Consider the following 12,677-nt stretch of genomic DNA (forward strand, 5'->3'; position numbering starts at 1 on the left):
AAGCCTATAACATGAATGGAATTTAGATCATATTTTATCTGCTCTTTATTGGCAGCTTTAGAAACAAATTTTAACTCCATCTTGCTTTACCACATCTTATGGAGAAGTGCAATTCATCTTCAAATGGAGGCTCGACTGGAGAATCCAGCAGGAGAGAATTAATTTGTCTGGTTTAGTTATTTATTTTCAAAAATATTTAATATTAAAAACTAGCAGCATTACATAATGCAAGCATTTTACCCCTTTTGCATTCATTACCAGCAAAAAAATCCAACCATTTAATGGATACAGAAGGCAAATTGGGAATGTTCATATTTATTGATACATTTGTCTTTGAAGAGGTGGTATCATGTAAACAATAACTGAAGAATGTATTTTATTCACAGACACCACTGTAAACCCCTATATATTAAACAAGTTCATATCTGAACATCAATAAATGTAATCATTTACTATGAACACAAGTTCCATTCACATGTTTAGACAGTAATAGCTTAAAATGACCTCAAGGTGACAACATAAAAGAATAGATTTCTCATATTATCCTTTATTCCTCTGATCAATACACTTTGATTATTGCGATTATAAATGGCACTTGTCATATGGAGCAAAGCACACACTTAGCTTGTGAAGTTGCTAAGTAGACAAAAATACAACTGGCATATGCAAAGAATAGCTCTTAAAAATATCCAAGTATACAAAATATAAAATATTTTAAATATTTAAACACTGCATGAAAAATAGAAACAGTATCAAAATAATTTCTTTAAATCCTTTTCCCCGATCCCTCCCATCCTATTTTAGGCTGCCTAATGAGATTTCAGTCCAATGGTGCCCAGAGGATAAGCATATGCTTTGCCAAGCACAATCCGATCCCTTAACAGTTTAAATAAGACATAGTAATTACAAAACAGTATTAAAGCCAAGGAAAGTATATGGTTCCATTTTTCTGACCGAAGCAGAGAGTATAGTTGATACAGTACCACACTGCCTTCTATAAGGATGAGAAGATTCAGGATCCGTAACGGCTTATGGAATAAAAACTACAAAGGAAAGAAAAGTTAGATCAACTTTCTGTTGCTGTTCTGATTGAATGTAGAGGTGTAATAATTACAAAAAGCAGCATTAGAGCAAACAAAAACCGCAACATAAATTAAGTGCTCAAGTCAACTTGAGCATTAATAAAAAGAGTACAAGTCTCATTACCACAATACAGTTATGGTGTTACATCACTGATCTATTTTTTTGTTTACAGCTTGAGCAAGGCAAGGTTCCATTTCTTTATTCTTTTGTCATCTTGTGACAATAAAACATTTCCTTTCATCTAATAGTCTTCGTGCTAGTGATACCATTCTCATAGTGCTGTTGGATAGGGCGAGGGTTGGACAGATAAAGAAAATGTCACTTCTACCACAATCTTTGCACTCAATCCTATTGTTGGCATGGCTCAAGTTCCCTGGAGTTAATGCAGAATGCTGAAATAAACTTTTAAAAAATCAACAGTGCATTCTTTATCCTGCAGTAATGCAAGTGTAATGATCAAATAAACTGTTCCGTAATGGACAAACCCAAGTTTTGCAGTATTGTTAATCCTCCCATACTCTGCAGCTGGTGATGAGGTTTTCATGAAAGAGAAAATGAAACATCACCAAACACCGACCTCTGTCCAAATCCAATAGCCAAGTGCACATGATTGGTCCCATGAATTTCTAGGAGATGGACAGTAGATGCCTTAGCAGTGGTAATTCTTGGTTCTATCACATACTTCCAGCACTTCTTACTTTAGTATATTACTTCTTGCCAGTCAAGCCAATTTAAGCTATCATATCAGAACTATTGAAGAATTCCAGTTTTGTCATGTTAACACCTTTGATTAATATTAAAACTCAGGACCATACAATTTGAATCAGATGCTAACAGCTACATCTGTAACAATTTTAACACTTAATGAAAATATTAAATCAATTTGCCAAGTACCTTGCTTCATCGTTAAGATTAAGAAATTGATCTTTACCAATGGACGAAGTTTACAAAGTGCTGAGACAATGGTATAAATGAGGATATTACATTGCAACAGAACACAAGCTTTTCTCTTGAATACTTGGATCCAGTGAAAAGGAGTTTACCTTAACCAATGTGAATTGAATGTTGCTATGTACTTAAGATAGCAAATTTAATCAGTACATTAAACAAAAATTAACTCCACGACTAGATCTGGTTTAGGAATGGGGGGGGGGGGGGTGGGAGTGGAGGGAATAGAGAAAAAGAAAACCAGTGGTGGTCAAATTTTACAACTAGCATTGAAAAGTTCAGTGGGGTTTACACATACTGTTAAGTTACTACTTAGAATTAATTGACCATGAAAATTATTTCAGATGTATTAATAACTACTTACATAAAATCTGGCATGTGAAACATCTGAAGGCACTGCTACATTATAGGGTCCTACAGCTTTATAAAGGCATCGATTGTGTCGAACCAGCACACCTTGTGGCCAAATTGTTGTTTCAGACCATCTGAAAGATTAATTAAATGTGATAATATAGCACAAATAAACTTAACAGTTTGAAAGCAAAGTAGATGGTGGAAATCTGGAGCAAAAACAGAAAATACTCAAGCAGGTCACTTGACATCTGAATTAACATTTTCAGCTTTGTTGTTATGAAAAGTTATCCATTTCTTTCTGCAGGAGGCTTGTCAAGAGTTTTTTTTGGAACTAATAAGCCAAGGATTTGCACCTTCACTGTCTACCCTTGCATGTTTCCTTTTAAATGTACATATCACCAAATCAACAACCTAACCTGAACCCTAATGTGTTTACATGCAGAACATTTACTACATTTAAATGGACTGCTTTTAACATATTCATCAATATATTTAAGAGAAAACCTAAAATAATTGGAATTCTGCTGAAAAAATTATGCTTTAAGTTTACATTGCTAAAAACAGATGAACCATTAGTTATAAATTATGTAGTTATTTTTAGTAAATAGCTCAGAAGTTTTTAAATCAGTAAAATTTAAAAGGTATTCAACCCCATCATCTTCTGATAAAAAGGTTATTGGCTCAAAACAATAGTTGTTTCTTTTTAGATACCAGCTTCCCTGTTGGGTGTTCTCCAACATTTTCCAGGTTATTTTCCTTCACATCTCTGGTTTTGCCCAACATCCTCAGGACAATAGGATGTCAGATCTTTGTTTTCTGCTGCACTCCAAATACAAAGTAAATCCAACAGTGATGTTTTGGGAGATCAAGGGTTCGGGCTAGGTTGTAGTAATTGCTGGTGCTTTGAGAGCAACCTCAAAAAAGAATGAATGATAGCTGTTAGTGGGTAGCCTTCCTTTTAGAGTGAACATCTAGCACCTGGACATTGGGGAATGGGCTAACTAGGAAGTAGGGGAGTGAAGTGGATCTGAGGAGGATACTAACTAAGAGGAGCAATTGGGGAAAGAGATCAGAGGTATACACTATGGGGAAATCAAGGAAAAATAGGTTGTGCAAAATCATGCGTCTTGCTGTGTGTTCTTCAATATTCTTGGACCTCCTTGCATCGCAACAGGACCTCACTGCAAAGCGCATGTAGTAGCTGACATGCAATGGTCATCCCATTTTAAAAGAAATCAAGTAAAGGCACCTCCTACTCTTCAGTGCAATCAAGTTATTTTTGTACCTGAGTGACAGCATAATACACTCATAGTTAAGCACTTCCTCTTTTTGTTGCAATGACCCTAAAAAAAACTTCACAAGTTTTTGGATTTTACTTCTTATTCTGCAATATACCAAGCGTGGATCAGTAGCTTTCATGTTGTAAACTACTAGTTATACTGGTGACATTATATAGCCCAAAAAGCCTGCAATAAATCAAGGAAGTTCTGACTAGTTTCAATCATAGTGACCTTAAAAGTAATTGTCTGAATACAGTACTTACATGTGTTGTGGTGTGTTACTGTAAGAACCGTGTTCCATTTTCTGCCATTTTCCCAGGTGAGCAGCTGATTTATGAAGAAGATCACAATACCTGGGAGGCAGTAGTTGACTCATTAACATAACAAAGGCATTTACCCAAACCATGATGAGATGCTCACAGGACCATCGCATATCGTAGTACTGTGTACTCTGCAAAAAAAAATCCAGTTTTAAACAACACAGATAATAGAAAGACAATGTAAAAACAAATCACGGAGTACATCACAGAATAGTTTCATTTTATAATCCTGCTCCAACTCTCTTAAATTTAAACAATCTTCCTCAAAATAAATTGGAAGGTCCGCTTTTCTGAACTATGCTCCTAAACTGTGGAACTCAACACCTAAAGCTACAAGGGATGTTGGCTAAACCTATTTATTTAATCTTGTTTTAACTAACATCTTTTTGTCTTTTATTATCGCACTGTAAAGCACTTTGAACTACATTGCTTGTATGAAAAATGCTTGATAAATAAATTATTATTATAAATCCATTTAGAAAGCCGGAATACCCATTCATGTAATAATGTTATTGTTCCATTCCATAACTCTACTTTTTGTAGCATATCACTTCATTTGTACCAACCAAATGGATGGAAACTTCAAGGACATCTTCAGTCTCTCATTGCTGCACCTGGGGACAACCACCTGCCTCAAAAAGGCACTAATCATATACCATTGCCCAATAAGAGCAGGGTGAACTACTTCAATGACTGATAAAGTACTTTGAGAGGTTGGTCATGGCTATAACTAACTCTTGCGTAAGCAAAGACCTAGACCTGCTGCAATTTGCCCATCACCACAAATGTCAACAGTGGATGCAATCTCACTGATTCTTCACTTGGCCTTGGATAAACTGGACAATAGCAGTACAGGTGTCCCCCCACTTCATTAAAGTTCACTTCACGCTACTTCGCTTTTACAAAAGACTTACATTAGTACCTGTTTTCGCTAACTGAAAGAAATCCGAAAAGGATTTTCGCTTTTACGAAAAAAGACGCCCGCTTTAAACTTGTTTACACTCTGAGAAAGACTACCATGACCGCAAAGCCTTGCGCGGGCAGGTGTGCGCGCATATGTGTACATGCTGATTTTTTTCTACAAATCGGTTTTGGCTAAATCTTCCCAATTCTGGTAAGTGAAACTACACTGTACATACATTATTTCTAGTTTATTATAGACTGTATTTATCATATCATTCCTGCTTTTACTATATGTTTGTGTCATTTTAGGTTTTATGAGCCATTTGGTATGATTTGGTAGGTTATTTTTTGGGTCTGGGAATGCTCAAACATTTTTCCCATATAAATTAATGGTAGTTGCTTCTTCGCTTTACTCCATCTCGGCTTAAGAAAGGTTTCATAGGAACGCTCTACTTTCGGATAGCGGGGGAAACCTCTATCTACATCAGGCTGCTGTTTATTGATTGCAGCTTATTGTTTAACGCAATCTTACCCTCAGTTCTAATTGGCCAACTCCAAAACCTGGGCCTCTGTACCTTCCTCTGCAACTGGATCCTTGACTTCCTCACTGGAAGATCACAACCTGTGCGATCGAAAATAACATCTCCACCTCGCTGACAATCAACACTGACGCACCTTAAGGATGTGTACTTCGCCCACTGCTCTACTCTCTCTACACCCATGACTGTGTTGTTAGGCACAGCTCAAATGCCATCTATAAATTTACCGATGACACAACTATAGTTGGCGGAATTTCAGTTGGTGGCAAGGAGGCATACAGGAGTGAGATAGATCAGCTGGTTGAGTGGCATCACAGCACCAACCTTGTACTCAACATTCAGTACGACCAAGGAATTAATTGTGGACTTCAGGAAGGGGAAGTCAAGGAAACACACACCAGTCCTTATCAAGGGATCAGAAGTGGAAAGGGCACTTATACGTTCCTGAAAGCCAACATCTCTGAGGATCAATCCTGGGCCCAACATATTGATGCAACTACAAAGGAGGCACACCAATGACTATATTTCATAGGGAGTTTGAGGACAATTGATATGTTACCAAAGATAGTAGCATATGTATACAAGTGCACAGTGGAGAGCATTCTGCTAAGGATTGGAAAAAGCTGTAAACTCTGCCAGCTCCATCATGGGCACTAGCATCCCCAGCACCAGGACATCTTCAGAAGATGATGCCTCAAAAAGGCAGCATCCATCATTAATGACCCCATCACCCAGGACATGCCCTCTTCTCATTGCTACCAAGGATGTCGTACAGGAGCCTGAAGACACACACTCAACATTTCAGCAACAGCTTCTTCCCCTCCAGCATTTGAATTCTGAATGGACAATGAACCTATGAACACTATCTCAGTATTGCTTTTTCCTGTCTTTTTGCACTACTTATTTAATTTGTATACAATATATACATCTTACTATATAGTTTTTATTATGTATTGCGAAGTACTGCTACCACACATCAACAAATTTCATAACTACATCGATATGTTGGGACCAGGTTAGATCCTCAGAAATCTTAACATCCAGGAACCTGAAGCTGGTCACTCTCTCCACTTCTGACCCCTCTATGTGTTCCTTCGTCTTACCCTCCCTGAAGTCCACAATCAGCTCTTTCGTCTTACTGACGTTGAGTGCCAAGTTGTTGCTGTGGCACCCTTCCACGAGTTGGCATATCTCACTCCTGTACAGCCTCTCATCACCTGATATTCTACCAACAATGGTTGTATCATCAGCAAATTTATAGATGGTATTTGAGCTATGCCTAGTCAAACAGTCACGTGTATACAGAGAGCAGAGCAGTAGGCTAAGCACACACCCCTGAGGTGTGCCAGTGTTGATCATCAGCGAGGAGGATATGTTATCACTAATCCGCACAGATTGTAGTCTTCAGGTTAAGAAGCTGAGAATCCAATTGCAGAGGGAGGTACAGAGGCCCAGGTCTTGCAACTTCTCAAGCAGGATTGTGGGAATGATGGTATTAAATCCTGAGCTATAGTGGATGAACAGCATCCTGACGTAGGTGTTTGTGTTGTCCAGGTGGTCTAAAGCCGTGTGGAGACCCATCGAGATTGCGTCTGCCATTGACCTATTGTGGCAACAGGCAAATTGCAATGGGTCCAGGTCCTTGCTGAGGCAGGAGTTCAGTCTAGTCATGACCAACCTCTCAAAGCATTTCATCACTATCAATGTGATAGAAATGGAAATACAATGATCAGATAGGAAGAGTTAGGGATTGCAATCATTAACATGAATCAGAAGATTAGATGTAGCTGTTTTTCATGGACAATCAGGATGACAATATTTGCTGAAAGAAAGGACATGGATGAAACAATAGACCCCTTTGGTATCTGATCCACTATTCAACTTGAAAAGAAGGGAAACAAAAAATTCCAGAAAAATTGAAGACCATTTTCAATTTTGGCCTAATCCCATGGTACAGAACTTGGGAGTTTGAAAGATAAACAGTGAATCTAGCTAATTTACATTAAAGAAGAACCTGATTTTTTTTAAACTACACAATTTTATACTAAACTTAGTATCATTGCAACCTTGTGTAAATTTAAATATTCCTCATAAAGCAGTTGATATCATTTGACAACAGCACTTTCTCATTGAACCGCAAAAGCAACCACAACCACTTTAACCTCTCCATTGTGACTTCAACAGTTTCCAGGCATGGAGGGCCTGTAAACTGCTCTGCAATTGCCTGTTCAGCAAAAGCAATAAATAGAAATAAAGGAAGGCTTTAGGCACAAGGCAGGTTTAAATTCAGCCTCACCACCCCCTAAATTATACAATATGTGGACTTATCCAAATGCAAACTAACAATAGTGGGAATACACAAAAGATCAGGCATCAGAGATGGAGAGAAAAATAATGAATGTTTCAGGCCAGTGAATTTTCATCATTTCTTATGGTCTTTCTCCACAGATGGTACCACACAAATTGTACCTGTTACTCAGACTTCCAGTCATGGAAGGAAGTATGTTGCCTTTTATGACGTAAAAATATCCATTCTGTGTTCTTCATCAGTTATATCCAATACAGAAAAATCACACCTATAGAAAAATCTGACAGAACTCACCTTAACAAAACAAAGAGGCAAAAATGCTACATAGTAGGCACTAAATAGTGAATTGAAGAGGACTTCTTTTATCCTTTTATTGAAATCTATTTTCAAACATTCAACCTCATTTCGAATAAGATCTGGGGAGAGTGGGCAAGTATGGGCAGGGATAGAAGTTGGATTATTAAATTGTTCTCTGAATGACTCTCTGAGGAGCGTGAAGAAGTCCTTTGGCCTGATAACACCCATTTCTAGCTGGCCATTTAGTAGAAAACCACAATCCGCTGGTAATGCTTGAATCCGATTTTCTTGGTGGAAACAACACAGTGGCACATAAACACCAAATCTGAAAAAAGAAATGAACAAATCAGCAAAATGAGAGAATTCAGTTAAACATATCATTTTAACGGTGTTAATGATGATGCTGGTAGATCTAGAAAGATTTAAAAGCAAAGGATTAAAAAAGTTGCCAACAATAATGGAAGCCAACAGGATGAGCCCAAACTAAAGGTAGTAGGGAATGAAATCAGAGTAATGCGCCAGCGATGAGTGAGAACATGAATGCAAGTCAGAGGATAGACTCAAGCTGCTTTTTAAAAATATGAGAATATTTTATATGAATATATACAAAATTAAACAAATACATAAATAGATCTAAAATAGAGAAGGAAGAAAGAACAAGAACAAGGAATAACATTGACAAATTCTATCCAGGATTTTTTTTTCAACATGACTGTTTGTTTCTGCCACTTCCTCTGGCAGTTCATTCTATAAAACACCACCCCCTCTAAAACCTTTCCATCTCACCTTAAAACCATAGCCTCTAATTTTAGACTCTAGTACCCGCAGTGGGATAAAAACAGTTAATTATTTATGAACAGTGAGCATATGAGAAGAATGAATTTTGTAGTTAAAACACTTAATATCCGTATTGTGACATTCTGGCTGGCGGAAGATGATGACACATCACAACAGCAGTGAAGGCAGAGGAAAGCTGCAGTAGTGAAGGGTCTCCAGTCGTCTTGCATTCCATGCCACTGGACTCTGACCCCGTGCATCAGCCTCCTTGCACTAATCAAAGTCACGCACAGGCTTTTTCCATTAAGGATATCCATCCTAACAGTCCGGGCTCCAAAATATACGCATCCCGGACCACCCTCTACAGCTACCTGAGGACCCACCAATAGATAACCCCTTAGGAGGACATTATGCTCGGCTTGAGTGATCACGCACACTGGTAGAAGCAAAATACTGCCATGAAATATGGAGAGGTAGCATGCGAAAGCCCAGAGCAGAACATGGGCACACAAGCTGCTGGACTAATTAACAATTATGGATATCAAAATTTATGACAGCCATTTCAGAACAACCAAAATAACTGGATGTCACTCAAAAATGGAGAAGCTATGAATGACTCAACAAAACATAAGCAGAGGGCTGAGAGGAATTTCAGGGAGGGAGGGACGATACAATATCCCTTAAAATATTCATTAGGACCCAACAAGAAATTCTGGGGAATCTATACCCCAATAAGAACAAACATGAGGAAAGAGGAAAGAAGTTCATCAAGGAGGAAGCAGATATAAATCACTTAAGCATATGGAGAAAAGCAGAAGAAAGGCAAGTCTACAAAGCAAGGCAAACCTAATACAAGAACTGTGGTAGGCTTGGACACATGTAACAATAGGCATCAGTAAAAATGACTCCATAAGGTTAAGTTGATCATCTCTCCAAGGTTGCATCAAAGCTTTCCATTTTTTGTCTCACTCCAGACTTTAAAATGTTTTCTCTCCAATGGCAAGTTACTAATATACTTATATCTATAGCTCAACAAGGAAATGGAGGCTTTGGTGAGGATATACAAGAAATTTACCAGGATTCTTCCTCAATTAGAAGGTGTGTGTTATTCAAGAGGTTAAATAAACTTAGATCGTTTTCTTTGGAGTGGTGAAGCTGAGGGGAGACATGGCAGGAGTTTATGATGTTATGAGAAGCATAGATAGACAGTTATCTTTCTCCCATGGTTGAAATACCTAATATTAAAGGCATTTGTTTCAAGGTAAGAGGCTGCAAGTTCAGAGGAGATATGTGGTATAATTGGAGAGGGAGGGTGAGCAGTCAGATGTCTTGGTACATATTGGTACCAATAACATTGGAAGGAAAAGCAAAGAGGTCCTGAAAAGAGAATTTAGAGAGCTAGGCAGAAAACTGAGAAGCAGGACCTCCAGGATAGTAATTTCTGGATTGCTTTCTGTGTCTTTAGCTAGTGAGGTCAGAAACAGGATGATTTGGCAGATTAATGCGTGGCTGAGAAGCTGGTGAAGGGGCAGGTCTTTGGGATCTTGGATCATTGGGATCTCTTCTGGGGGAGGTATGACCTGTACAAAAGTGTGGGTTGCACCTGAACCTCAGGGGGACCAATATTGTCATGAGCAGGTTTGTTAGAGCTGTTGGGGAGGGTTTAAACTTATTTGGCAGGGGGATGGGAACCAGAGTGAAGTGACTCAGCGGAGGATGGATGGTAAAAAAGCAAAGATAGCATGCAGTCAGACTGTCAGGATGGGCATGCAGATGATAGGTGAAAATTGTAGCCAGAATGGTGCGTATCAATGCATTAGGGATGCAGAATCAAGAAAGGATAGCAAGTACAGTACTCAAAGTGTCGCATCGCCACACACAGAGTATATGAAATAAGGTCTTGTTGCACTATTACAGGTTGTCATGTATGATGTTGCGGCCATTACTAAATCGTGGCTGAATGTCCAAGATTACATATTGTATCGGAGGGATAGGAAGGTAGGCAGAGATGGTGGCGTGGCTCTGCTGGTAAAGAATGGCACACCGAGCGAAGGGCGCTGAGTAGGCTACGGTCAATTATGGATAACTCTGAACATCCTCTACATAGCACCATCCAGAGACAGAGAAGCAGTTTCAGTGACAGGTTACTATCGATGCAATGCTCCTCAGACAGGATGAAGAGGTCAATACTCCCCAATGCCATTAGGCTTTACAATTCTACCGCCAGGACTTAAGAACTTTTTAAAAGCTATTATTAATGCTTTTTGAGACGGTGATTTAGATGCATATCATATTTTTTTTTTACTGAGTTAAGTATTGTATGTAATTAGTTTTGCTACAACAAGTGTATGGGACATTGGAAAAAAAAGTTGAATTTCCCCATGGGGATGAATAAAGTATCTATCTATCTATCTATCAAATCAGTAGAAAGATGTGACCTAGGACTTGAAGATATTGAATCCTTGTGGCGGAGTTACTAAACTGCTAGGGTAAAAGGACTCTAATGGCAGTTATATATACGCCTCCCAACAGTAACTGGGATGTGGACCACAGATTACAACGGGAAATAGAAAAAGTGTGCCAAAATCAAGTTCGTAATGGATCTCAAGAGAGTTAGTTTGTTGAATGCCTACAAAATGGCTTTTCAGAGCCGTTCGTCCTTGAGCCTACTAGGGGTTCAGCTATACTGGATTGGGTGTTATGTAATGAACCGGAAGTGATGAAGCTTAAGATAAAAGAATCCTTAGGAGGCAGTGATCACAATATGATTGAATTGAACTTGAAATATGGTAGGAAGAAAGTAAAATCTGACACAGCAGTATTTCAGAGGAGTTGGTCAAAGAAAATTGAAAAGTGGTGCTGACAGGGATGACAGCAGAGCAGCAATGACATGAGAAAATGAGGAAGATGCACAATACATGTACTCCAAAAACTAAGAAATACCCAAATGGCAAAATAGTATAATCATGGCTGACAAGGGAAGTCAATGACAAGGGTAAGAGCAAAAGAGGCGGTATACAACAAAGCAAAAATTAGAGGGAAGATAAAGGATTGGGAAGCTTTTGAAAACCTACAGAGAGCAACTAAAAGAATCATTAGGAGGGAAATGATGAAATATGAAAGCAAGTTAGTAAACAATATAAAAGTGGATAGTAAAGGCTTTTTCAAGTATGTAAAAAATAAAAGAGATGAGATGGATATAGGACTGCTAGAAAATGAGGTCAGAGAAATAATAACAGGGAGCAAGGAGATGGCAGATGAACTAAATGTGTATTTTGCATCAGTCTTCGCTGTGGAAGACATTAGGTGTGTGTCAGATGTTGAAGGGTGTGAGGGAAGAGAAGTGAGTGCAATATCTAAGGGTACACAAGTCACCTAGACCAGATGAACTGCACACTAGGCTTCTCAAAGAGGCAGCGGTAGAGATTGTGGAGGTATTAGTAATGATGTTTCAAAAATTATTGTACTCAGGCATGGTGCCAGAGGACTGGAAAATTACAAATGTCACTCCACTCTTTAAGAAGGGAGACAAACAGCAGAATGAAAATTATAGACCAGTTAGCCTGACCTCAGTGGTTGGGAAGTTGTTGAAGTCATTTGTTAAGAATGAGGTTATGGAGTACCTAGTGACACAGGATAAAGTCAACATGGCTTCCTTAAGGGAAAAGCCTTGCCTGACGAACCTGTTGCAATTTTTTGAGGAGATTACAAGTAGGATAGATAAAGGAGATACGGTGGATATTGTATATTTGGACTTTCAGAAGGCCTTTGACAAGGTGCCACACATGAGGCTGCTTACCAAGTTAAGAGCCCATGGTATGACAGGAAAGTGACTGGCATGGTTAGAGTGTTCGCTGATTGGTAGGAG

At 38.6% G+C, this 12,677-nt stretch overlaps 1 protein-coding gene across 3 annotated transcripts in view; it reads right to left on the reverse strand.

The window, feature by feature from the left end:
- Window positions 1-299: 299 nt before the first annotated feature.
- tmem39a (transmembrane protein 39A) overlaps window positions 300-12,677 on the reverse strand; it is a 57,860-nt gene continuing 45,482 nt past the window's right edge. For all 3 annotated transcript variants that reach the window (XM_073045377.1, XM_073045379.1, XM_073045378.1), the window contains exons 6-9: window positions 8,030-8,357; window positions 3,929-4,116; window positions 2,396-2,516; window positions 300-1,043 (exon numbers count right to left, since the gene is read on the reverse strand). In XM_073045377.1, the coding sequence (XP_072901478.1) occupies window positions 810-1,043; window positions 2,396-2,516; window positions 3,929-4,116; window positions 8,030-8,357 (871 nt within the window). In that variant the 3' untranslated portion in view covers window positions 300-809. The remainder of the gene's footprint in view (window positions 1,044-2,395; window positions 2,517-3,928; window positions 4,117-8,029; window positions 8,358-12,677) is intronic.

Source organism: Hemitrygon akajei, chromosome 5, assembly GCF_048418815.1.
Source record: "Hemitrygon akajei chromosome 5, sHemAka1.3, whole genome shotgun sequence".
In the NCBI taxonomy this organism is placed as follows: Eukaryota; Metazoa; Chordata; class Chondrichthyes; order Myliobatiformes; family Dasyatidae; genus Hemitrygon; species Hemitrygon akajei.